Genomic DNA, 25093 nt, shown 5'->3' on the forward strand with positions numbered 1-25093 from the left:
CTTAGCACTGTCATTTTGGCTGGATGAGGAAGAGGGGAAACCTGAAGATGATGAACGGAACGTGCCGTAAACCACCACACATCACGCCAGCTGGTAAGGGGCCTGTAGACCATAACAATCATGTTATATTTGTTGTGGCATTTTACTGTTTGGAATGTACCCATTGATTTGTGTGCTCCTCCATTTTGTGTTATTGTTAGTCTGACTAAAGTGCAGTAAAATCTGTTTTTATGTAACTCTGAGAGGATACATAACCATTGGGTCCATTTCTACACTGAGTTATATGAACACTGAGGTTTTTATTATGTAGTATATCTTTAAAGGTTTTATGATTTTCATATTGAATATATACCATTATCAGGCTTTATGACTTCTAAGTTGTCGCTGATTAAATCAGCCTGTGATATATTTTTGTATATCTGTCTTCTATTCTAAAACAGCATAACAAAGCAAACTGCGCCCGGGCTACCTTTCCGATTGTTATCCAGGATTCCCAAAATTCCAACATCATTCCAGGGATCTTCTGTTGAAGTCCAGAATTCAAGGTATTCCAACTCCACTCTGTAAAGTGACACCACTGCACAGCCTGAAAATGCTTTTGAAAATGCTAAGGGACATCATTTTTTATGATTACAGCTGTTTTGCAGACATGCAGGCATTCATCATACACACCCAAACAGACACTGACACACACCATCAGAAACCACACAATATATTCCTTGACCAACATAGCGACTTTGTTTTTGTGTATTAAACGTTGCATGCTTGTTTTCCATATTTCTCTGTAGAAGTTTGTATAAGTAGACGTTTTATTTATTCTTAGGAAGGATTGCTGTGTTGCTGTTCACCGGGGCGCCATGGGAAATGTGGTCCAATGCTGTCATGTCTTATCAAACTACATCAGACATAAAGATGTGCCAGCGCGAGGGGACGCTGAGAGGTCCCCGCTGCTCTCCCGGGAGGGTAGCGAGTGTGACTCCTTCACCCCGCTGGACAACCTGGACGAGGAAGAAGAAGATGACGACGACGATGACAGTGACCTGTCGACTGTCCCCGCCATGGCGGCGAACCCCACCCTGGAGCAAGGGCGCTTCCTGTTCCCGGACATCATCCTGAGCAGCAGCCTCGGGGGGGAAGTATCCGTGGTGGAGCCTGTGGTCTGCCTCCTGGTGTCTGAGGAGGAAGAGGAGGGGCTGGGAGAGAAAGGCCCGGAGAGCGGTGACAGAGGGAGGAAGAGGCTGTATACTGAGTTTGGGACCCAGACTGGAGCGTGGCTACAGACGCAAACACAACCCTGCCATGCAGAGGTGCAGACACAAACAGAGACGCAGACACAAACAGAGATGCCGACACACAGCAGCAGGGTGGCAGACACACAGAAATGCACCGAAGCAAATACACAAACTAAGGCAGAGATGATAAAAGAGACAATTACAGAACGGTTTGCAGGCTGTGAATTACAAACGCAGGCTGATGTACTCAGCGAGCTGCAGCCACGTGCAGACAAAGAAACACCTGTTTTAAGCACAGAAATAGGCCCTCTTGCAGAGACTATGGCATTGTCAGGAAAACAGCCTGCATGTATCCAATCGCTTGTACAAGTATCAGCAAAGGTTTGTGGACAGAGAGAGAGATGCACTCTGATCTCAGGTGAAGTAGTCAAAGATGTGCAGGTTGAACAGAGAGAGACTGGTATCCAAGACAGACTCACGGACATTAAGTATGATAAAGACACATTTCTAAAGGAACACAGTCATGACCCAGTGGAAGAGGTGATCACTAATACCAAGCAGATTGTGCATGAGATAACTACCACAATGGACCTGAACACGGCTAGTGAAGGTGAACAGTTAGACTGGGAGGAGCACAGCACTTTTCAGACACAGATGCATGTCAGAGGACTAGTACTGAACTCTGGCTCACCACAGCAGGGTGCTTTGATGCCGACCGAACACAATGCTGACGACATGGAACAGATCCCTGATCTGCTGCAAAAGGATACCAACAGATCACAGCAGAATGTGGACCTGCCTGAACACAGTACCGGCAACGTCCAAATCACGGAATGCGTTGACTATGCGGCTCCTTGTGTGAACCAGACACAACAGGAAACCTTCCAGGTGGCTGAGAAAGTTGAGGAAACTGTTGGACAGAGGGCTGTCTGGATACCTGAGAAGGTCCCTGGGGAGGAAGATTATGTGGTCTCTGCAAAATTGGAACCGATTGAACTTCTGACTGCTGAGTGCACAGATCAGAAAAATCCCAATGCAGGAGAAAGTGTTGATCAGGCACACCAGAACAGCATCCAGAAAGTTCAGAGCACTGTTAATCAACACGATGTTAATCAAACACATCAAAATGCCGTCCAGACAATTCATAGCACAGGTGAGTTAAATGACACTGCTGATCATGAGTCGGATCTGAATATTGTACAAACAGTTCAGGACATTGTCCAAGCTGAGCACAGCGCTGATCAGGCAGATGGAAACATTGTCCCGTCAGAAAAGAATGTTGATGAGATGAATAAGATCACTGTTGAGACAGAACGTGAGAATCCAGAACCAGACCAGAGCACGGCAGAACCCAAGACAGTTGACAACCTGGACGAGACTGCCATGCATGATGCCGTGGAGCTGGAAGGGTCTGGGTCACAGGTCAAAGAGGAACAGCCAGATGAGACAAAACAAGTAACCTTATTTTTAGTGGACAGGCTGTTCCTGGCAACGCCACACGTCAAAGGTGCGTGTATTTTATTTTGGCAGTTGGAGTAGCCTTTTGTAATGAATTATAAATGTGATTTATTAAATGTGTATTACATTTTTGCAATTTTTATTTATTTCTGTTGTAACTTCTGTTTATTATTTGTCAACAGTGCCACCATTAGAAAATGTAAAAACCTCTGTGGATGCTACTTCAAAAGAATTTGATGAAGACAAAGGGGAGGGGCTTAGCATCCAGGAAGTGGTCAGTCTCCAGGAGGCGGTGCTTACCATCAGAATCCAGTCTCCTGGAACAGAAACGTTTGAGATCCAGGTAGAAGCTTCCTTTTATCTTTGTAGAGCCCTTTATACTGACATTCATTCTCACTACATCCTTATTTTCTTAATGTATGATGATTCACAAGTATCTTTGTCTTTTCAGGGCCCACTTCAAAATCTAATCTTGGAAGTGTTCGAGGCCCACCCATCTGACCACTTAACATGGTGTTAAGTGGTCAGATGGCCGGGCCACGGGCATTTTCAGAGCATGTTTATTTTAATGATTAATCAATCGAATGTGTTCTGGCTTGGATCAATGGAACTAACATAGTATACTTCAAGTTCCTATTTATCGGTATCACAATGAAAACTCATGTATCGTGTCATTATCCACTTGCAATATCCTCACCGCCCACCAGTGGGCACCACTGCTTTATGCTATCCGTCTTTCCCTCCCTCAGATTTCTGGCCAGATGCTGGTAGCAGAGCTCAACCAGGTGCTAATGGACCATGAGCAGACCTGCCACCGCACCTGCTTCTCTCTGCATCTGGGTGGCGCTGTGCTGGACAGCCTCGTGGAGCTCCACTCTGTCCCGGGCATCCAGGACGAAGCGCTCATCAAGGTGGTGGAAGGTAACTGCTTTGGCCATTTCCCCCCTTTATGCTTTCTTCTCTCACTCACTCACTTTCTTCTCTCGGTGTGACCGAAGGCCAAGCTGTCTGCAGCACAGGTTGTCTGTATAGCTCTATATCAGTGGTTCTCAAACTTTCTCACGTCAAGGACCCCTAAATTAATGTGAATTTGGCCACGGACCCCCATCTGAAAAGATTCTTTGCCAAGGACCCCCATACAAGATTTGTGGTTTGTGAACATTTTCAAAAATATTCAGACGCTTTCAAAGAATGTCAAGATGTTTTGAAAATAGCTGATATATATAGGACCGTGATGGGGGTCCCTGGACCCCACTTTGAGAACCCCTGCATTAGACCACGGACCACCATAACACTCTCAGAGTTACGACCACATAAGGGTCCATTTGGTTCCTAACCATCCATCATTTATCTGGGGTCCCCCTGGAACCCCCTCAAGGACCCCCCGGGGTCCCCGGACCCCACTTTGAGAACCAATGCTCTATATGTACGTCTGTCCCCTCAAAAATCGACCAATCACCGCTCATGCCGCTATTTTATGACGTCACAAAATACAGCCACCTTCGGATGTTAAGGATTGAAATGTCTGGCGAAGTAAAAGTGAAAGTGAAGTTTGAGTTGTAGTTGAGAAACTATGTAGGTAAAAGAAAAGTATATGTTCAAATCTTGGTACGCCAACTTTGTTTGTGTGGTGGAGCACTTTTGTATTGTAGGTATCTATGGAAATAAATCACTATTTCCATTTGGCAAAATGAGGCACACAAGTAGCCAGAATGTACATTGCAGCTTTGCCCCTGAACACAGTATTGTGATTTGTGTGGCTTTATTCACAAACTGCACAGGCTTTGTTCAGACCGCAGACAAATCCGATTTGTTTCTCAAATACGATCTTAAGGACTGACTGTTCACACTTTTATTTTCAAGTGATCGGATCAGGTTCTCTTTCAGACATATTACAGCAATAATAACATACAACATGGTATAGATTAGGCTTTGTGTCCGAGGGTCCAGACTGAGAAACAGCTTTAGAAAACAGATTAAATCATATTACGAACTACCTAGGAATGTGGTTCAAATCTGATTATCAAACATCTTTTTCCTTGTGTTTGTTGTTCAGAGTTGATAAAAAAAAACGATTCCAATCTGGATATGTAGGCAAAAAAACAGATTTTATCTGCCAGTCTGAACATAGCCATTGCTCCGGTGGTAACAGAGTGGTGGAAAAATTACTCAAATCTTTTACTTAAGTATAAGTATCAATACAAAGTGGAAGTACTTTTTTACAAGTAAAAGTCCGGAATTAAAAATGTACTTAAAGTACCAAAAGTAGAAAGTACTCATTGTGCAGAATGTCCCATTTCACATGTTTTCAAATGTATAAAAATCTTTTGAAAATAGCCGATCTACAAGCTCAATGTGTCACATTGCGACGCATTGTGAGCTTGTAGATCGGCTATTTTCAAATGGCCAAAATGTATGTAGGGCTGAAGTGGTTAATGTATGTTTTGTAATAATAATACAAATCTACAAAGTAACTAGTAACTAAAGTTTTCAAATAATTGTAGTGGAGTAAAAGTACAATATTTGCCTCTGAGATGTAGTGGAGTAGAAGTAAAAGTATTGAACATTGGGAAATACTCCAGTAAAGTAAAAATACCTCAAAATTGTACTAAGTACAGTACTTGAGTAAATGTACTTAGTTACTTTACACCACTGGTAACAGACCACAACAATTTCTCTCATCATCTGTATCTACATGCCAAACACATCTCTCCTGCTGCCGTTACAGAGACTTACACGGTACGTGACGCCCGTCTTCACCTGGGACACGTGCGGGACCTTTTGAGGAGCCTCGACCCCACAGATGCCCATAACGGTGTCAATGGCAGTTCCCTGTCCTACCTCAGCATTTATACAGAGGGAGAGACAGGTAAGACTGTTCTCTCATCATTATCAAATAACTGTCTCATAGCGTTAAGTTAGAACTGGGTTACAACAGCACAATAGTTAGTACCATAGTCATTAACCATAGTTAGCACCATTGATTGATTGATTGATTGATTGATTGATTGATTGATTGATTGAATACTTTATTAACACTTTGCAAAAAGTAGAGATACATTTATACAATAATGCTAAAAGGATAACACAAAAGGCCCTGAGGGCTTCTTTGCATTGTGGTGTATTCAATTCATCATAGTCAGTACCATAGTCATTAAGCATAGTCAGCACCATAGTCAAAACCATAGTCAGTAACATAGTCAACACCATAGTCAACACCATAGTCATTAACCATAGTCAGCACCATAGTCAGTAACATAGTCAGCACCATAGTCAGTACCATAGTCATTAACCATAGTCATTAACCATAGTCAGTACCATAGTCAGTACCATAGTAAGTACCATAGTCAACACCATAGTCAACATCATAGTCAACACCATAGTCAGAACCATAGTCAGTACCATAGTCAGAACCATAGTCAGTACCATAGTCAGTACCATAGTCAGAACCATAGTCAGTACCATAGTCAGAACCATAGTCAGTACCATAGTCAGAACCATAGTCAGTACCATAGTCAGTAACATAGTCAGCACCATAGTCAGTACCATAGTCATTAACCATAGTCATTAACCATAGGCAACACCATAGGCAACACCATAGTCAGTACCATAGTCAGTACCATAGTAAGTACCATAGTCAACACCATAGTCAACACCATAGTCAACATCATAGTCAACACCATAGTCAGAACCATAGTCAGTACCATAGTCAGAACCATAGTCAGTACCATAGTCAGTACCATAGTCAACACCATAGTCAGTACCATAGTCATTAACCATAGTCAGTGACATAATCAGCACCATAGTCAGAACCATAGTCAGTATTTCTGTGATCGTTCAACCCTGTTTTTCCATACAGAAAAGGAAAGTGGGGGGAAGCGGCGGGCTTCAGAGAAGGAGACGGTTGATTGCAGCCCCCCTGAGTACATCCTCCCTGGATGCAAAGAGTGCCCCCTTACTCCACTGCAGCCAGTGAGACACAGTTGGAAGGTAAAAGCAATGTTTTTGTGATTCAATGTACTGTTACTGTATGGCAAAGAATAGGACATGACATCAAAGACATGAAAACCTGTTATCAAGGTACAATAGGTCTGCATGAAACCCTCATATGGAACTTGGAATTCTCCCCTCAAACAGGTACTTGCCATAATGGTTCAAGGTGTTTATTGTCACCTGCATGTACAATACAGCAAAATAGCAATAGGTATTTCAACCTGTGCAACAGGCTGCTGCAGATGTTATAGCCAGAGTCCTCTTCTTTGTTATGTAATTTCATGCTTAGTCATTTTCTCAACAAGCTGTTGTGGAATGATATGGGATAATTGTAGCTCTGACAATAACACATTATTATAATTTTCAGTGCCTAAACCACTTTGTCCCTGATGTCCCTATTTTGGGCATGTCATTATACGCATAAATTCTTTAAAAATAGGAAATCTACAAGCTCACATCACATCGCGATGTGGCATGTGACAGACAGACAGACAGACAGACAGACAGACAGACAGACAGACAGACAGACAGACAGACAGACAGAATGTAGAAATAAAACAGTTACGATTACATAAGACAATGGAATCAAATGAAACTTTATGTCTGGTAGCCTTTGCAGTGCCTGCGAGTCCTCACTATGAGCAGCTGGAACCCTCCTCCAGGAAACAGGAAAATGCATGGGGACCTCATGTACATCAACGTTGTCACCATGGAGGACCGAGACCTCAACATTACATCCTCCACACGCGGCTTCTACCTCAACCAGTGAGTATCTGGGACCATTCCATTTGAAGTATGCCTTCCAACACGCTGTGAACATAAAACATTATGACTACTTAAACATTAGCTAATTCTAATTGAAATTTCACAATAAAGACTCTTTTGAATATTCCACAACTAAAAACAGAAATCTTCTCTGACCAGAACATGCATATAAAGCTTATGAATACAAAGTGTTGGAGCTAGGTAGAACATAAAGGTGTCCAAACCAAGAAATGTACATGATTGCAGATAACAGTTAATGAGGCAAATTTGTCTCGCAGTCTTTTAACATAGGTGCGTTCCCATTTTTTCGATCATGTGCTATGCTAACGTTTGCAGGTCAACTGCCTTCACTTTTAACCCCAAGCCGGCATTGCCCAAGATCCTTTGCCACTCGCTGGTGGAGCTGCTGAGTCAAGTCAGCCCTGCCTTCAGGAAAAGCTACAGTGCCCTCCAGAAAAAGAGGTGAGAAAAGATATTTTTTAACGAATCAGGAACCTCAACTACCTTATGATAAGAATGAGAATATGAACAATAAGAATAATCCTGATCATCATCCTCTTTATTTGTGTAGTGTAGTGCCTTTCAAAACGAACTTACCAGGTATTGAACAAGACAAAATCCAAAGAGGCGAATGTAAATAAATTACCCCATTCTGACCTTATTTTATGAACGTATTTTCTACCACTGGTTGCCATTCATCCAGGGTCCAGCGACATCCGTATGAGCGGATAGTCACGCCTTTCCAGGTGTATACCTGGACAGCCCCCCACGGAGACCATGCCCTGGACTGGGTGAGGGCGGAGGAGACACACACCATCCGAATGGGCCAGGACGAGCACAATGCTGGACAGGTGGTGGACACATGTTCGGACAATAAGCACACACTGTAGAACTTGGTGATAGACACAGAAGGTGTAGGGGGAAGCACAGGACAAAGTACTCATGCACATACAAACACACAATGGAATGCGATTATTTTGGGTGGTGGTAGTGATACTGTGTGTTGTGGGCCTAGAGTCGGGACTGGAACGAGGAACTGCAGTGCTGCAGGGAACTCCCCCGGAACACTGTCCAGGAGCGCCTACAGCGAGAGAGAAACATCTTCAAGGTGAGCTTCCTGACCTTCTCTGTCCAGCTCAACTAACCTTGTGTCACCAGGCTTTCTGCAGTGTCTGGTTTCTATTCCAAATGAACCAGTCTGATATTTCCTAATGTTAACAGTTGCTCCCATGTCAGGTTTCAGGACATAGGCGGCGGGTGAGCCTGACAATTGGGAAGGCTAGGAGATCTGGCTTGAGGCTGGGAGGGTCGGCCGCATTTTTTGTTTTTGTTGGGCGGATTTTGTTAGTTTCTTTTCGGTTTTTGGTTACTTTATTTCGGTTTTAGGGTTAGGGCTAGGGTTAGGTTAGGGTTATGTTATTTAATTCTTATTTTTGCCTAATTTGCACAATTCCCAGAATTTCCCAGCATAACATTTGGGAAGGCTTAGCCTACCCTAGCATTCATTACCCGCCGCCTATGTTTCAGGACGAAATGCAAATGTGGCCTGTAAGGCACACATGAAAGCGTAATATAAAGACTAAGAATTGTCAGCAAATGCAAATGCCTTCTATAACATTTCCATGAATGAGACACTCCACATACTAGTATTATCAGCCATCTAGTATCACTGGTTACTTAGCACACCGTTTTTTTTAGCACGGTCTCCATCTCCACAGTCCATTAGTTAAGTCAGTTGATGCCTTTTATACTGCTTTCTACTTAGCACTTTGAAACCTGTTTGGTTAGAGTAACAATCTCCATTCAGACCAACAGCGATTTTGTTGGTGCCGCAACACGAGGCGCCATGGCGGTTGTCGATGGTAACGTCATGGCGATAAACCCGGGAGAGGCGCCCCATATGCAGATGTTCATCTGGAACAGCATGTTCTTCAGCCTGGGCTTCGACATATCAGACCACTACCGCCCCCTAGGGGGCAATGCTGCTGCCCACACAGCTGCCAACTGTGACCAGAGAGGGGTACAGGTAAGATGAGATGAGATTACATGAGAAGAGACGCCATCTGCCACTCTTCCCCACTCTTGTTTTTAATTGGAACTTTCAAATGAATCTATTCAACGTTATTGTAACCTTTTCCCATTGCAGTATCAACTTGGTTTTTCATTGCCAGAATTGTGGCATTTGTATCATTTGCCTTGCATCTCTGGTACAGGCATATGCAGCCGTCGACACAGAGGGGTTACACACACTCGGCACAGCAGTGGTGGATTACCGTGGTTACCGTGTTATTGCCCAGACTATAGTTGCTGGGATACTGGAGAAGAGCCAGGACGAAAGTGTTGTCTATGGATCCAATGACCACGGAAAGACTGTCCTCTCACACCCAAGGTAACACACACACACACATTATTATTATTACTTCTGTCGTAGCTCACTGGTCAAAATGTTGCATTCCGCGTGGGAAGCCTGGGTTTGAATCCTAGGAAGAATATTCCATAGGATATTCCAATTCCATAACTTATGGATTGCAGCTTTAACTACATTATTTTCCATTCTTTTCAGGTTTTTTTTTTGGGGGGGGGGCTTTTATGCCTTTATAGATAGGACAGTAGACTGACAGGAAATGGGGAGAGAGAGAGGAGTGACACTCAGCAAAGGCCATTTGGGAACTGGACTCGAACCCGCGACACGCTGCCAGTCTGGCACCGCAGCCCAGGGTGCCTGGACCACCACGCTGCGGCCCAGGCCATTTTCCGTTCTTAACCTGACCCTAGATGCACGCCTAATGTTAACTTCTACCCTTCTCTCTCCAGGTTCATGGAACTGCTGGAGAAGACGAGCGGCCCATTGAGACTTACTCGTCACTCAGTGATCGACCATAGCGACAGTCCCGTGGAGCTTTACTCCTCCATAGATACCAAGGGCATTCTGGGCAATGATGGCCGACACTACATCCTGGACCTTCTGCGGACCTTCCCCCGGGATCTCAACTTCCTGCTCTCAGAAGAGGAAAAGGGGGAGGTGCCCACAGAGTGCCGGAGCTTTGGTTACCCACGACAACACCGGCACAGCCTGGCCGGTCTGAGGCCTGAGCTGATAGACGCCTTTGTTCAACACAGGTCAGAGGTCAGCCAGAGGGATGGCATCCAGAGTACTACTTGATATATAAATCATAGTACATGTTTGGATCTAGATGAATGCAATTAACAACCTGGTACGATACAAAGCCAGCATTAGGCCTACTTTAGGATCCAATATTTTGGTGCCATTGGTGACCTCTAGGTCACCAATGGTTCACAGTACTGTGTACTGTGTGGACAACATTACTGAGAAACAGTCTCCCTTCCATCTGCAACTGTTGAGGTGTCACTAACCATTATCCAACAATTACACCAGTTGCCAACAGTAAGAAGACTGTAGTTTTACTGATCTTCAGCTCCTATATGTGAATAACAATGTAATGATCCCATTGTGAACAAGGAAATTGCTGTGAAAGAGCATCCATCCTCATGCTCACATCGAATGATAGATTTAAAAAATACTTAACTCCAAATATAATAAAAATGTTGTTGCTCACTTTTGTATGATTCAGGTATGAACTCTTCCTCAAGATGGTGTCTCAGGGGCTCAGACAACTGGCCGCAGGTCCCGAGAGCCAGGACGGGGTCGGCCAATCAGAAGACATGGCCCGGCGTGAAGACATGGAGGCTGAAGATATTGTCAAAATACTGGGGGAGACTGGAGATACAGCTCCAGCCACAGCTGGTCTAGGTGAGTCAGAGATGAGGACAGAGAGATGACAATAGGCTCTATGCACAGCAGCCATATTGGAAAGAAATCGGGCCTCTTCCTTACTTCCTTCACAGGTTTTACCAATGATACTAATTAAGGCTCTGTTCCATTTAGTGTGGCACAGTGGACCCCCATACCTCTGAGAGTGTACAAATGGAACCACATTTGTACACTCTCAGAGTTACACACCCGTCAGGGGCCATTTGAAACCCCCTCATGGAACCATGAGGGTCCCTGGACCACACTTTGAGACCCAGTGACCCAACATGCACAATATGGTAGAGGCCCAATTTCTTTCCAATATGGCTGCTGTGTATAGAGCCTATCGCACAAGGGTGTTGCGTGCAGAAAATAGCCCATCTACAAGCTTCTAGATCGGCTATTCCTGTTGTGTGACAAAGTCTAAATCAGGCTTAAATCTGATTGCTGCGAACTAAAAAGAAATGAGTGACTAATGTCTTACTCTATGCAGATGTTCAGAGGAGAGAGATGATCATGGAAGCATGCAAAGCCACCGGCTCAGTGAGCGACTCCCACTTTGACATCCGCTTCAACCCTGATGTTTGCTGTGCAGGTTGTCACTTTGTGCATGCACAAACACACATAGACACACAGCTGTGTTAACTCCCATACCTGTCACACATATCCAGACACAGACAAACCTGTCATACAAGTGCACATCCTCTTGCAAATACACTCACACACACACGCGCACGCGCACGCGCACGCGCATGCGCACACGCACACGCACACGCACACGCACACGCACACGCACACACACACACACACACACACACACACACACACACACACACACACACACACACACACACACACACACTCAGACACACTTACGCATAATGTCTTCTTGTGTGCAGTCCCTATACCTGAAATCTCCCCACACACTTGCATCTACATACAAAATTCTATTGTCTTTTTTATGTCCAATGTATTTGTATTTAAGTTCATAAAGTTAACATAAGAATAACTAAATGCATTTGAAATGAAATAAAAATGTTACTTTTCAGGATTCCAATTAAAAAATAGCACAAAAGAAATCAGGATTCCAATTCAAAAATAGCAAAAATAGCAGATCTACAAGCTCAAAACACGTCGCACTGCGACGCGTTTTGAACTGGTAGATCAGCTATTTTTGCTACTTTTGTGTGACATAGAATGGCCCGACAGTATATGCAATGTGGCCCTCTGGAGTGAGTGTGGAAATAATAGTGGCCCTCTCCATCATCAAAGTTGCCCAACCCACATGCATTGTCGCTCACGCGCATTGGCACGCAAAGAGTTTTCCTTCAACTTCCGTCGTGTGTTTCTGCGGTAGGCGTGCGTTTCCCATCCGAGTGTGCCGAAGAGCTACTGAGACAGAAACAGCTGCTCTGGGATGCTGCAGCCTTCCTCCTGTCCAATCAGATTCCAGCAGTGGTGAGTCTTCTTTCTGCAAAACAACATTCCACACAGGCCCCTTATGTTTTGAAGGAGACGGTTGGAAACAGAAAAGATTGCGGACCCCCCAGGGGTCCTTGGGGGGTTTCCAGCGGGTCCCCAGTAAAAGTAGTGTGTGTGTGTTTCTTGTAGCTGAGGGACTGTCTAGACCAGACAGCGGTGCCTATGGATGGGGCCACCTTGACCGTGGCCTTGCATCAGCGGGGTGTGAGTGTACGGTACCTGGGCACACTTCTAGAGCTACTGGAGAGGTCCGAGGAAAGAGAGAGGCTCAGTCACATAGAGGTAATTATCACTGCCAGACATCATTTGGGACCACCAGTAATTAATGTGACATCCAGACACAGACAGCGCTATCTTCTCGCCAAAGTATTCCTCTCAGCAAACTCCCCGAGTTACAATGAATACTGCTCCTACGCAGTGGTGTAAAGTAACTAAATACATTTACTCAAGTACTGTACTTGAGGAATATATATTTTCCAATGTTCAATACTTTTACTTCTACTCCACATCCCAGAGGCAAATATTATACTTTTACTCCACTACAATTATTTGAAAACTTTAGTTACTAGTTACTTTGCAAATATACATTATTATTATATTAAAAAACTCACATGAACCACTTTAGCCCTGTTTTATACATACAGTAGGCTATTTGAAAATACCCGATCTACAAGCGTTTACTCAAGTAACATTGAACACAGTCCTTTTACTTGTACCAGAGTACTTCTACATTGTGGTATTGATACTTCACTGTATATAAGTAAAAAAAATGACAGTACTTTTTCCTCCACTGCTCCGCCTGTGATTGTGTTTTGATTCATGACCAAACCCCAGTCTTCTATTAACTGCTGAAGTGTTCCCTCGCAGAGAATTGCCATCAGTGAGCTGGTCATCCGGAGTGCAAAACACATCTTCAAGATCTATCTGCAGGTCTGGTGCTTCAAACTGTTTAAGCCACTTCAGCCCTATATACATTCCGGCCATTTGAAAATAGCCAATCTACAAGCTCACAATGCGTCGCGATGCGACGCATTGTGAGCGTGTAGATCTGCTATTTTCAAAAGATTTTATACATTTGAAAGCTTGTGAAATGGGACATTCTGCATTATGAGAACTTTCTACTTTTGGTACTTTAAGTACATTTTAATACCAATACCTTCGTACTTTTACTCAAGTAAATTTTGAATTCAGGACTTTTACTTGTGACAGGGTATTTCAACATTGATACTTTTACTTAAGTAAAAAAATTGAGAACTTTTTCCACCACTGGACATTGGCTCGTGATGGACTATAAATGAAGAATTACAGTTTTATTTAAATTGTCTTTGTGTTTATCACAGTAATTACTTTCCCTTTCCTTTCTAGTCTACTGAATTGTTTTGTTTTGTTTTATATTCTGTCATTTCAACCTCCTTCCTGTTAACCTGCAGGATGTGGAACCTGCATCGTTCTCCGCCGCTGTCAGTCACTTCCTCAACTGCCTGCTAGGCTCCTCCTCCTCGTTCCCCGACTCCGGTTCAGACGAGCTGCTTTCCCGCCGCCGGGGCCGCCGGCGACGCACCGGTAGCCACGGGAGTCGCGCTGCCATGCTGGCGGACAGCGTGTGGGCTAGACTGACCCCCGGTGACCTCTGGGTTAGGCTCAGGAAAGAGGCTGAGGATTACTACCACTACACGCTATGCAGGTGTTTATGTTCGTGCGTGCGTGCGTGCACGTGTGTGAGATTTCCTCGTTGGGATAAATAGATGTGGAAAACCTGCCAGGCTATTTTAGGATTAGGATTATTAACGTGTGTGTAAAGTTTGAGGTTGGGCATATGATGGCTGGGTCTACGGTTAGGGGTTAGGGAATGATCAATAACTATTATTATTGTACAATAATTTTACCTTCTGTCTTTCTTTCTGTGTTTAGTGATAGTATAGATGACTTAATAGAGAAGTACAGTCTACAGAAGATTTCCCTACTACGAGAGATGACCATGAAAACAGGCATCCAGGTATTGTAATCTGTCTCGATCTGATGGTGCGGTGAGGACCCAAATGCAGACAGCCAGGCAGAATAGTGTTCGAAACCCATGATTGGGATTTTAATACAGGTGAACATGCAGACAAACGATTTAACACACACAATGATCCAACAAGGACTGACTGGGGAACAAGACTAATATACACATGAGGGCTGATTACACATGAGATACAGCTGGGGAAGACAAGAACATAACATAGAAATACAGCACCTAGACAGGCACAGTCTGTGACTGTGACAGTAATCAATCTCAAATTGAACAATCGAATTGTTCTCTGATTTGACTTGTTAGTCTCATTGACATTGTTCCAAATCATTTTCGTCACTCTCATCTTTCAACTGAGCATGATCTGCATTAAGAAATTCAATATTTGTCAGCAAAGCAAATGTGACAGACAATAATAACAATAAGAAGTAATCAAACATAACAAATTGCAATGATTCAATTCCATAAGAAGGATTAGTTAATTCACAACAACATATCTATTTAACTATGTCAGCTTCAGTTCATGGAAAATGCAGTCACTTTAAGCAAGCCATTTGAGCCTCCTGTTGCATTTATCACAGGATGTCAAATTAAAAGCATCTGGAATTCAACACTCCTTGTGTCTCTTCACATGCAGGTGCAGTTGAGGGAGTACGCGTTTGACTCTCGCCACAGGCCAGTGTTTGGCGAGGAAGATGTAGTGAACATGTTCCCTGTGGTCAAACATCTCCGGCCTACGTCATCCGACGCCACGCGACTCATCCAGCATGCCCAGGTCGCAGTACAGCAGGGTAGTACAGCACACAGACATACACAATTTAGACAAAGTTAGACACCAACTGGTTAACTAGATGTTGCGTCTCCAGTTCGACTCCAGCTGGAGACTTGTGTTGCATGTCCTTCCCTTTCTCTGCCCAATCTGTCTACTATCGTATCTAAATAAAGTAGACAACTGCATGAATATATACGATATACTGTATACTGTATGTACGATATGTATAAAAGACCTTAATGCACACATTTTCTGATTCACAGGCTAGTAGATGAACATTTCTGTTGCTTAGAAGAAATGGAAATTCAAAAATATACCCTCATTTATCAACGCGGTGTAGACCAAATAATGGGACGTGGGCTTTATCCTACCGTAGGCTGAAATCTCACGTCTGGTCGAGACCAGTTGTTGACGTTGGCTGCACCCGTTTATTCCATTCTAGACCTGCGGAGCACCATTGTCTGACTGTCTGACAGGCATCTGGACACATAATCCACTCCTAAATGTGTATATCTACACTAATAAATAATCGCTGTGAAAATATATCATTTTATAAAGTAATTTAAACAAACTGCTTTAACAGTCATTCAGATAAGATTGTAGATCTGTCTGTATTGAAAATAGCAGATCTACAAGCTCACAAGCCAGCATTGCATCAAGCGCGTTGTGAGCTTGTAGATCTGCTATTTTCAAAAATATACGAGCGCTTTTGCGCCGGGAGTCCCGCGGTCGGGACGGCACCTGGCTACGCTGGCTACAGACACGGACATGAAAGACAAAGTTGAGCGGGCGCGTGTGTGTGTGTGTGTGTGTGTGTGTGTGTGTGTGTGTGTGTGTGTGTGTGTGTGTGTGTGTGTGTGTGTGTGTGTGTGTGTGTGTGTGTGTGTGTGTGAGAGAGAGAGAGAGCGAGAGAGCAAGAGAGAGCGAGAGAGAGAGGCGTGTGCGTGTGCGGCGAGGCCAGCGGGGGGGGGGGGGGGGGGGGCGAGACTGTTTCTTATTGGCTTTTCATGTCTTTGGTCGTATTCTGGTTCGTCTTCATGTCGTAAAATCGGGGCGTTTTTGAGAATATTTAAGGGCGTGTTATTTAAATGACGCTCGTTTCAGCCGTGGCATTTATCAAGGCTGGGACCAAGTGTAAGCTCGGATCAGCTGTGTAGGATGCGTTGATAAATGTGACTTCGGCGTTGGTGTACGGCCGAATATATGGAAAAATATACGGCGGTTTATACGCTGCGTTGATAAATGAGGGCCAGAACAATGCATCGCCGAATACCTTTTCCGGTCTAAAGCAGTGACAGGGAGTATACTACACATGTGGGGAATTTGCATAATTACTAAATTGGGGTTATAAAATCAAGTAGTTGATCAAAAACAAAAATCATCTGATTTGCACACTAACAGTGGTAATGCACACTAACAGGCTGTCATGTAAGCAACAAATAAAATATATATATATAATATAAATGAGGACTCTTGAGTACCAATATCCCCTTAATGCTACCCATTGTCTATTTAGCCTCAACATAGGCTAGAGCCCTATTTTCGCCGGTGATTTACCCATTATCCCTAAACTTCTTTGCCATTTTTAACTATTTTTAAAAACATTTTCAAATAGCCAGTCTACAAGCTCACAGCGTGTCGATGCAGATCGGCTAGTTGAACTATTTGAAAATGTTTATAAAAATAGTAAAATAAATGGCAAAGAAGTTTATGGGTAAGGCTGGCGCCGGCGAAAATATGGCCCTAATTGGATGAGTCTGGTAGACGTTTGTGTTGCTCACCTCCAAAGAACTGTTTTTTTATTCTTCTTTTCTTTTTTTTCATCCAGGACTGCTCAAGGATGGCTATGAAATATTAAGCCAGGCCCTGACTCTGTTCAGCACTGTGTGCGGCGTCCTGCACGAGGACATGTGCATGTGCCTGCGCCTCCTGGGTCGCATCAGTTACATCCTGGGAGAGTATCAGGACGTAAATACACAATGCACAACTTGATGTGATGCACCATGACACTTGATCTGTAATGTATAAAGAGATCTTGAGATCCACATGGGAACAGCATGGCTCCCATGTGGATCTCAGATTTAATGTGGCCAGTAGACATCAGTCATCTACAGTTTGACATATCTATGATGTATTTGGGCAAGGTTTCAGCCGATCTGGGCCCCATTGACTTCCATTATGAAATTTAAGTTAAAGGGATAGTTCACCCCCAAAATGACGTTTTTCTATCGGTTAGTCACCCCATGGAGACTTGAATTCATGGATATTTTTTTGTTTTTGTCCCTGTCTGTCTGTCTGTCTGTCTGTCTGTCTGTCTGTCTGTCTGTCTATCTGTCTGTCTGTCTGTCTGTCTGTCTGTCTATCTATCTATCTATCTATCTATCTCTTGCTGTATTTCCCCCCAGGCTTTGAGCCACCAGGAGAAGGTTGCGATGGTCAGTGAGCGAGTGCAGGGCATTGACCACCCACAGACAACCCAAGACTATGTGAGTTTCCTTCACTTTTCCTCGTGGACTCGCAGCTGTATTGTGTTTGTATCTCCATCTGTATTCCACTGTTCTTTGAGATCCAAGATGTGTTTACATGAGTATATATCATAGATAGATGTGTTTTCTGTTGATGGATCCAGACGTACCTGGCTCTGTACTGCTTTGCGGGCAGACAGCACTCCACCTCCTTGCACCTGCTGTACCGCGCACGCTACCTCACCCTGCTTGTGAGTGGAGAGGACCACCCGCAGCTCGCGCTATTGGACGTAAGACCTCATTCTTTCTTTCTTTCATTCTTTCTTTTTCGTAATCTGAAGCCTCACCTCTTCAGACTCCACCTCAGCCCGTAGCACTTGCCCTATCCTTGACGACCTTGCAGGCTTATGCAAAGGCTAAAATGTAACTTAGATAGCATGTTATGTAGACAGATGCAGTGGCGTACCCACCATAGAGGCTGGGCAGGTGGCCGCCTGCCCAACTAAAATCTCGCCTGCTAAATGCCTAAATTGTAAATGGTAAATTTCAGTGATTGTGTTATGCAGTCAATTTTAAGGTGTTTCTACGTTACTTAGCACAATAAAAAGAGAGTGCATCGTAATAATTTATTCACTGTGCTACTAGGTGGCTGAGCCGCCTCTATAAAAGGTTGCTTGATGTTTAATGCCACATTCACCAGCTTATGACCGAAGGCATGTAGAATAGTAACGGTAAATACCCCTACAAACCTTTATTTTTGACAGCACACGACACGCGACAGACTGTACACTGTCCAGAATGTACTGTACTGTTGCGTTAGATACTGGTATTCAGTGGTGTAAAGCAACTAAGTACATTTTCTCAAGTACTGTACTTAAGTACAATTTTGAGGTATTTTTACTTTACTGGAGTATTTCCAATTCGCAGTACTTTTACTTCTACTACATCTCAGAGTCCAATACTATACTTTTACTCCGCTACAATTATTTGAAAACTTTAGTTACTAGTTACTTTGTAGACTTTGATTATTAACATACATTACCCACTTCAGCCCTATAAACATTTTGACAATTTGAAAATAGCCGATCCAGATCGTCTATTTTCAAAAGATTTACATTTTATACATTTGAAAACTTGTGAAATGGGACATTCTGCATAATGAGCACTTTCTACTTTTGGTACTTTAAGTACATTTTCATACCAATACTTTTGTGCTTTTACTCAAGTAAATTTAGAATTCCGGACGTTTACTTTCTACATTGCAGTATTGATACTTTTACTTAAGTAAAAAAATGGAATACTTTTTCCACCACTGCTGGTAATAATACATGGATATCTCTGTTGTGCTTCATTCTTTAGAGTATGCTGGGTCTGGTGCTTCATGGCCTGATGGAATACGACCTGTCACTGAAGTTCCTGCAAAATGCCTTAACTCTAACCTCCAAGTTCCACGGTGCCAAATCAGTCAAACATGCACACAGGTCAGATGTGATATTAGTTTTGTTTTTCAATTGATCTTATCTGAACTAGTCTAAAGCAGTGGTTCTCAACCTGTGGGTCGGGATCCCCGGGGGGTCCCCACATGATTTTTTTTTGGGGGGTGGGGGGGGTCCCCAGATGACAGTGAAGTGGCAATTTAAGGACTTTTAAGACCTTTTTGATAAAAAAAAAGAAAGAAAAGAAATTAAAGGAAAAAAGTATCAACAAACTATTCTAAATATAAAAAATATTGCTTGTAGATTGGCAATTTTCACAATATTTATCTGTGGAACCGAGTCAAACTACATGTAATGCCTCAACTCAAATATGATTATTTTGGGGGGTCGCAGCCTGAAAAGGTTGAGAACCACTGGTCTAAAGCTGCAATCCATAATATTCATGCCCTACCCAGGACTTGAACCCTGGTTCCCTGGTGAGTGCCACATTTTTGACTGCTGAGCTCAAACTGAAAGCGGTTTGATATTACATTTACAGCTTCATGCAAAAACTCTTGTCAAACTGTTGTGGTCCAGGATCTACATTTCTCAATAGAAGAGCAGAGAAACGGTTAGAATAATGTGTTATTCATCCAAAAACAAGTTATGGATTACAGTTTTTAAGATTGTCATGAAATGTTTACTGTGATCCTTTCATTCCATTGCAGCCAAAGTGTATTGTGTACTTAATGTTTGTCCTCCTCACCCCTCTCTATCTCTCTCTCTCTCTCTCTCTCTCTCTCTCTCTCTCTCTCTGTCTCTCTCTCTCTCACTGTGTCTTCCATACAGTCATCACCTGCTGGCCACTGTGTTTGAGAGCAAAGGAGAGTTCCGCTCAGCCCTGCACCATGAAAAAGAGGCTTACTCAATATACAAGGACCAGGTACATGTACAGTAGGTGCTTTATAGATGTTGGCGAAGATCGTACGGTGGGATGCGGAGAGAACTGTGATTAGTGGAAGATTTAAACAACATAACTTAAGCACACAAAGTGTCAACAAAAACTAGAAATAGAATGGACAGCATCTTCTGGGGGAAATACAGTATATACACAGTGAAATCCTCAAGTCCATTTGGCTACATTTGTACCGACTTACAAATGGTTAAATTAACACCCAGGATTGTACTGTGCATATACCATATATAATCATGCTCCTTGTTGTTGCCCACACGAAGGTGGGCGAGAGCCACGAGAGTACCAAAGAGAGCTCAGAGTACCTGAAGAGACTCACTCAGCAGGCTGTGATTCTCCAGAAAGCCCTCAACCACATCTACAGCAACACCTCCAGTGCCTGTATCCCACCCCCAAAGGTACATAACGCACAAATCATATACGTACAGTACAGATTATGATTTGTGTGATATACGTCATTTAACCCATTCAATCCGGGGACGCATCTCTGTCATTTTAGATTTCTTTGGCTATTTTTCAAAAATAGCAGATCTACAAGCGCAGATCTGCTATTTTTTGAAAAATCATGAACATTTTTGCAAATCTTTGAATATATATATATTTTTAAAGCAAACATTTGTAACTCAAATCTTTGCTTCTGGGGGTCCCTGGAACAAAACATTTTTTACAAATGTTCTATATATTTAAAGATTTGCACAACCTTTCACAATTTCAAAAATAGCAGATCTACAAGCTCATATATCTGCTATTTTTGAATAGCCAAAGAAATCTAAAATGACAGAGATGCGTTCCCGGATTGAATGGGTTAACTGCATCTCTCTCTCTCTCTCTCTCTCTCTCTCTCTCTCTCTGTTAAAATAACGTGTTATTCATCCAAAAACAAGTTATGGATTACAGTTTTTAAGATTGTCATGAAATGCTTATACTGTGATGTTTGTCCCCCTCACATCTCTCTCTCTCTCTCTCTCTCTCTCTCTCTCTCTCTCTCTCTCACAAATGTATATTTTAGCCAGTGGCTTGTCATATTACAGTGATTGATTGTATTTCTATTTATACAGTATGTACACAGCAGGGCTGTACAGTATATCAAGGCCTTTCCTATTTCTCTCCAGTTCTCCACACCGAGCCTTCCCATGATCCTTCAGCAGCTCAACCTGACCTGTGGAATCATTTTCATTCCTCTCAGGTAAACCCTCACATGTGGGGAAAGGGGAAGGGAGTGTTTACTGGTCCCCTCCTGTGGAGGGGGAAATTACTTTTCCGTATTCATCCAGCAGATGACCGCTCTGATGGCTCAGATGAGCGCACGGCAGAAGCTGTTGAAGGAGTAGTTCATCCAAAAAATGACATATTTTCTATCAATTACACGCCCCATGAAGCATTGAATTCATGGAGACTTTTTCGTTTTTGTCACATTCCTATAAGCCAATAATTTGATTACCGGCGGAGACTTAGAGTCTCTTTGAGTCTCCTACCGGAAATACACCTGGAGCCAGTTGCACCACCTCACAGGCTCACACTAAGTTCAAACTTATCCTAGTTATAGCTTAAATGGCTTTTAAAAAGCCATTTAAGCTATAACTAGGCTAAGTTTGAACTTAGTGTGAGGTGGTGCAACTGGCTCCTGGGTCATCAAATTATTGGCTCAGGAATGCGTCAAAAACAAAACAATCTCCATGAATTCAAGACTTCATGGGGTGTGAAATTGATAGAAAATAAGTATTTTTTTTGGTGAACTATTCCTTTAAGGGTTAAGGGTCTTGCTTAGGGACACTGCGGCATGTAGACTGGGCAGGCTGAGGGTCGAACCGACGATCTTTCGATCCCCAGACAGCCGTCTCCACCCACTCAGCTATGGACGACCCACTATGTAGAAATGTCTCACTCACTCATCCACTCATCTGCTGATCTACAGATTGTGGCAGCTTTAAGTTCTTATCCTCCTCCTAATAATACTGTGATGCCGTTTCAACAAAAACATGAACCAAACATTGATTTCCTAAGTCGGGGGTAAATGATGGCAATATATTTAAAACTTTACAAAGTGAATAGGCCTGTCACTATTATTACATAATCGTGTAATCGCAATTATTTGAGATAATCGCAATTATTTTTGCATAAGCATCGTAATCGTTTCCATGTTGAAAAATGTTCACACATTTTCAAAAAAAGCAAATAGCAGATCTACAAGCTTACAACGTGAGCTTGTAGATCAGCCATTTTTACATGTATAAAATTATTGAATATGGAAATAATTTCTTTGTATATTTTAGTTATTTGTCATATCTGCTCTGTGCCATTTTTTATTACTAAGCCTAAAAGGCTAATTTAAAGTGTATTCAATATGTTTCAATGTTCAATGGCCAAACACACAATGAAATTGTTAATCACAGTTCAATTCGTGATAATGGATGATAACTGCCACATGTACAGTATGTTCTCTCCTCACCATTGTTATTTTCTGCCACTCTATTCTAGAGCAAAGGATTTAGGAGATCTGACGAGTGAGTTGAAGGGAAGGGGCACGGCTCAGGCTTTGGATCATGTGGAAAACCAACAAACGCTAAAGGACTCAAGGTCTGCAGATGGCTGACGGCATCCCTGCATCTGAGCTTCTGAGCTGCAGTTACAACCTGCTTTGGTTGGCCATCCAATGAGCACTAACTATGAACAACAAAGTGACATTGAAGACCGGCATGCAATATCAGCTGATTAATTTAATGATTAATGTAAATGATAGTTATACTAACAATGGTCTTTTAATGGAAAATTAGGACATTTCCCTGCCTCCCATATAGGTGTTAAAGACAACCAGAGGCTTATACAGTAAGTAGGCTAGGTGTAGAGAAAAGTGTGCTATCCTATCTCCCTATATGCTTGCACTCTATTGTCTCACTGTGATGGACAGTGTGCAGTGCACTCAAAAGGTTATGTAACATTACTTGTAAAGAGGGAATAACCCAGCACTATTTTCTGTGAGAGAAATGTATAAATCCATAGGCCTGGTTATTGTATAACATTATGAATCATTGTGCAGAATGTGTTTGACCTACTATGTATGGAGCAAAATGGCAACAAGGCTGCTCTGCAAGCACATTTGTTTTGATTATAAACTGACATTCTGTGCTTTTGCAATTCCCTGTCATCACCCGGGATTTACACTCTTGTATTCAAAACCACTAAATGGAACTCACGATATGATTTGTCTATGCACAAATATTCCAACTATGTGTATGAATCATGAGGGCAGAGGATCTAAAGACTTTCAAAACAATGAAGTTGTTTTTGTTATTCTTGTTACGTAAGTATGTAAATAAGTAACATTTACCAAAGGGAGCAAAGACAGGCTAGATTATTAGGGCTAGGCGATATGGACAAAATCGAATACCACCATATTTTTTGCAAATACTTCAATATTGATGATGTGATGATATTGTGAAGATGATCAGTGATTTCACAAAATAATAAGGGGAAAGGGGAGGGTGGGGCTGAAAGGATTATGAAATATAGACAGAAAATGTACCAAATACATTTTTAGCCATTCAATAATGAATTGAGTGATGTATGGCTTACAATTCCAACAAAATGTCAATGGTTGTCTTTGTTCCCTTATTCAATTGTAAACACCACACCTTCAAACAACAAAAATCGATTTGAATTGCTTATATTGAAATATGCAAGTGCTGAACAGAACAGAATTTTAAACGTTTTAATAAACTAAATTAAGAGGGAATAAGAAATTGAACATTCTAAATAAGTTCTTGATTGCTCCACTATGCTTGTGTTCTTCTTCTCAATGTGATATCATTCCAACTTATTATACAGTAGGCTACCTGTTATCCTGTAACTTTAACGTAGCTAACTCACACGTAACATCATTATGAAGATAATACGTTTCTTGACTATTTCTAGAGAATGAAAAGCCACATACAAAATATCACAGATGAGCAGACATCCTACCAAAATAAACACAACCCATTGGATATGGGATAGAAGTATAGATTTTTAATAGATGAGCTATCACAGCCACACCCTGCCTATACCCTAGCTCTCAGAGAGTGATTACTATATTTTACGGTAATTTAAGGATTCTGGCAGCCCACTGGACATTAATTATATTAGTGTGATATCATTAGATTCCATAGCCTAAAGCTGTGTGTAAATATATCTGCCTGGTCTGTGTGCCATGACTCACCAGGCGCACACAATAACACAGTGGTTCTGGTTCTCAATAGTTTTTCATGTCAAGGACCCCCGAAGTGATATGTATTCATCCATTGTGCCAGTGACCCCCAGAAGAGGAGATATTTGAAACTGGCATTAGGGTGACAATGCACTCTCCATACTGTAGGTCACTCTCATTCATAATTGCTGCATCCCAATGAATCCACTATTCCACACAAACAGCTGCTAGCCATACATTTAGGGTAGTTTTTCAACATATGATGATGAATACGGGCAGCACTGTCTGATATATGTAAATCCTAATTAAATACACAGTTTTATATTATTGCTTTAGCAAATTCTTTAACTTTGGATGTACAGTAGGCGACAGTAGTTAATATTGTCATTTTATTCATGTATTACTTTCATAATGTTTCATGATGTCATTATTAATGTATTACAATTTGCTTTGTGCATAATGATGGTCAGTTCACTTTGTGGACAGTTTCTCATCTTTATGTTTTATCCTTAAAAACATGTATAACAGGATCTCAAACTGACTGGATGACTGGATGTGAACGCGGTACACCA

General features: G+C 42.4%; 1 protein-coding gene across 1 annotated transcript; it reads left to right on the forward strand.

The window, feature by feature from the left end:
- Positions 1 to 857: 857 nt before the first annotated feature.
- On the forward strand, positions 858 to 23554 carry LOC311057219 (clustered mitochondria protein homolog; the record flags this gene model as incomplete). Its single annotated transcript, XM_084074168.1, has 28 exons — positions 858 to 2739; positions 2873 to 3033; positions 3440 to 3611; positions 5419 to 5559; positions 6550 to 6680; positions 7294 to 7448; positions 7785 to 7910; positions 8152 to 8299; positions 8464 to 8556; positions 9256 to 9474; positions 9662 to 9837; positions 10263 to 10568; positions 11042 to 11220; positions 11714 to 11815; positions 12578 to 12678; positions 12832 to 12984; positions 13570 to 13632; positions 14133 to 14386; positions 14614 to 14698; positions 15351 to 15504; positions 17314 to 17453; positions 17891 to 17971; positions 18115 to 18240; positions 19310 to 19431; positions 20215 to 20308; positions 20602 to 20736; positions 21451 to 21524; positions 22817 to 23554. 28 exons carry the CDS (start codon positions 858 to 860, stop codon positions 22929 to 22931), a joined length of 5688 nt encoding a protein of 1895 aa, XP_083930294.1. The 3' UTR covers positions 22932 to 23554.
- Between the last annotated feature and the right edge of the window lie 1539 nt (positions 23555 to 25093).

The sequence above is a fragment of the Gymnoscopelus microlampas genome (genome assembly GCF_963454915.1).
Source record: "Gymnoscopelus microlampas genome assembly, chromosome: 12".
NCBI lineage: Eukaryota > Metazoa > Chordata > Actinopteri > Myctophiformes > Myctophidae > Gymnoscopelus > Gymnoscopelus microlampas.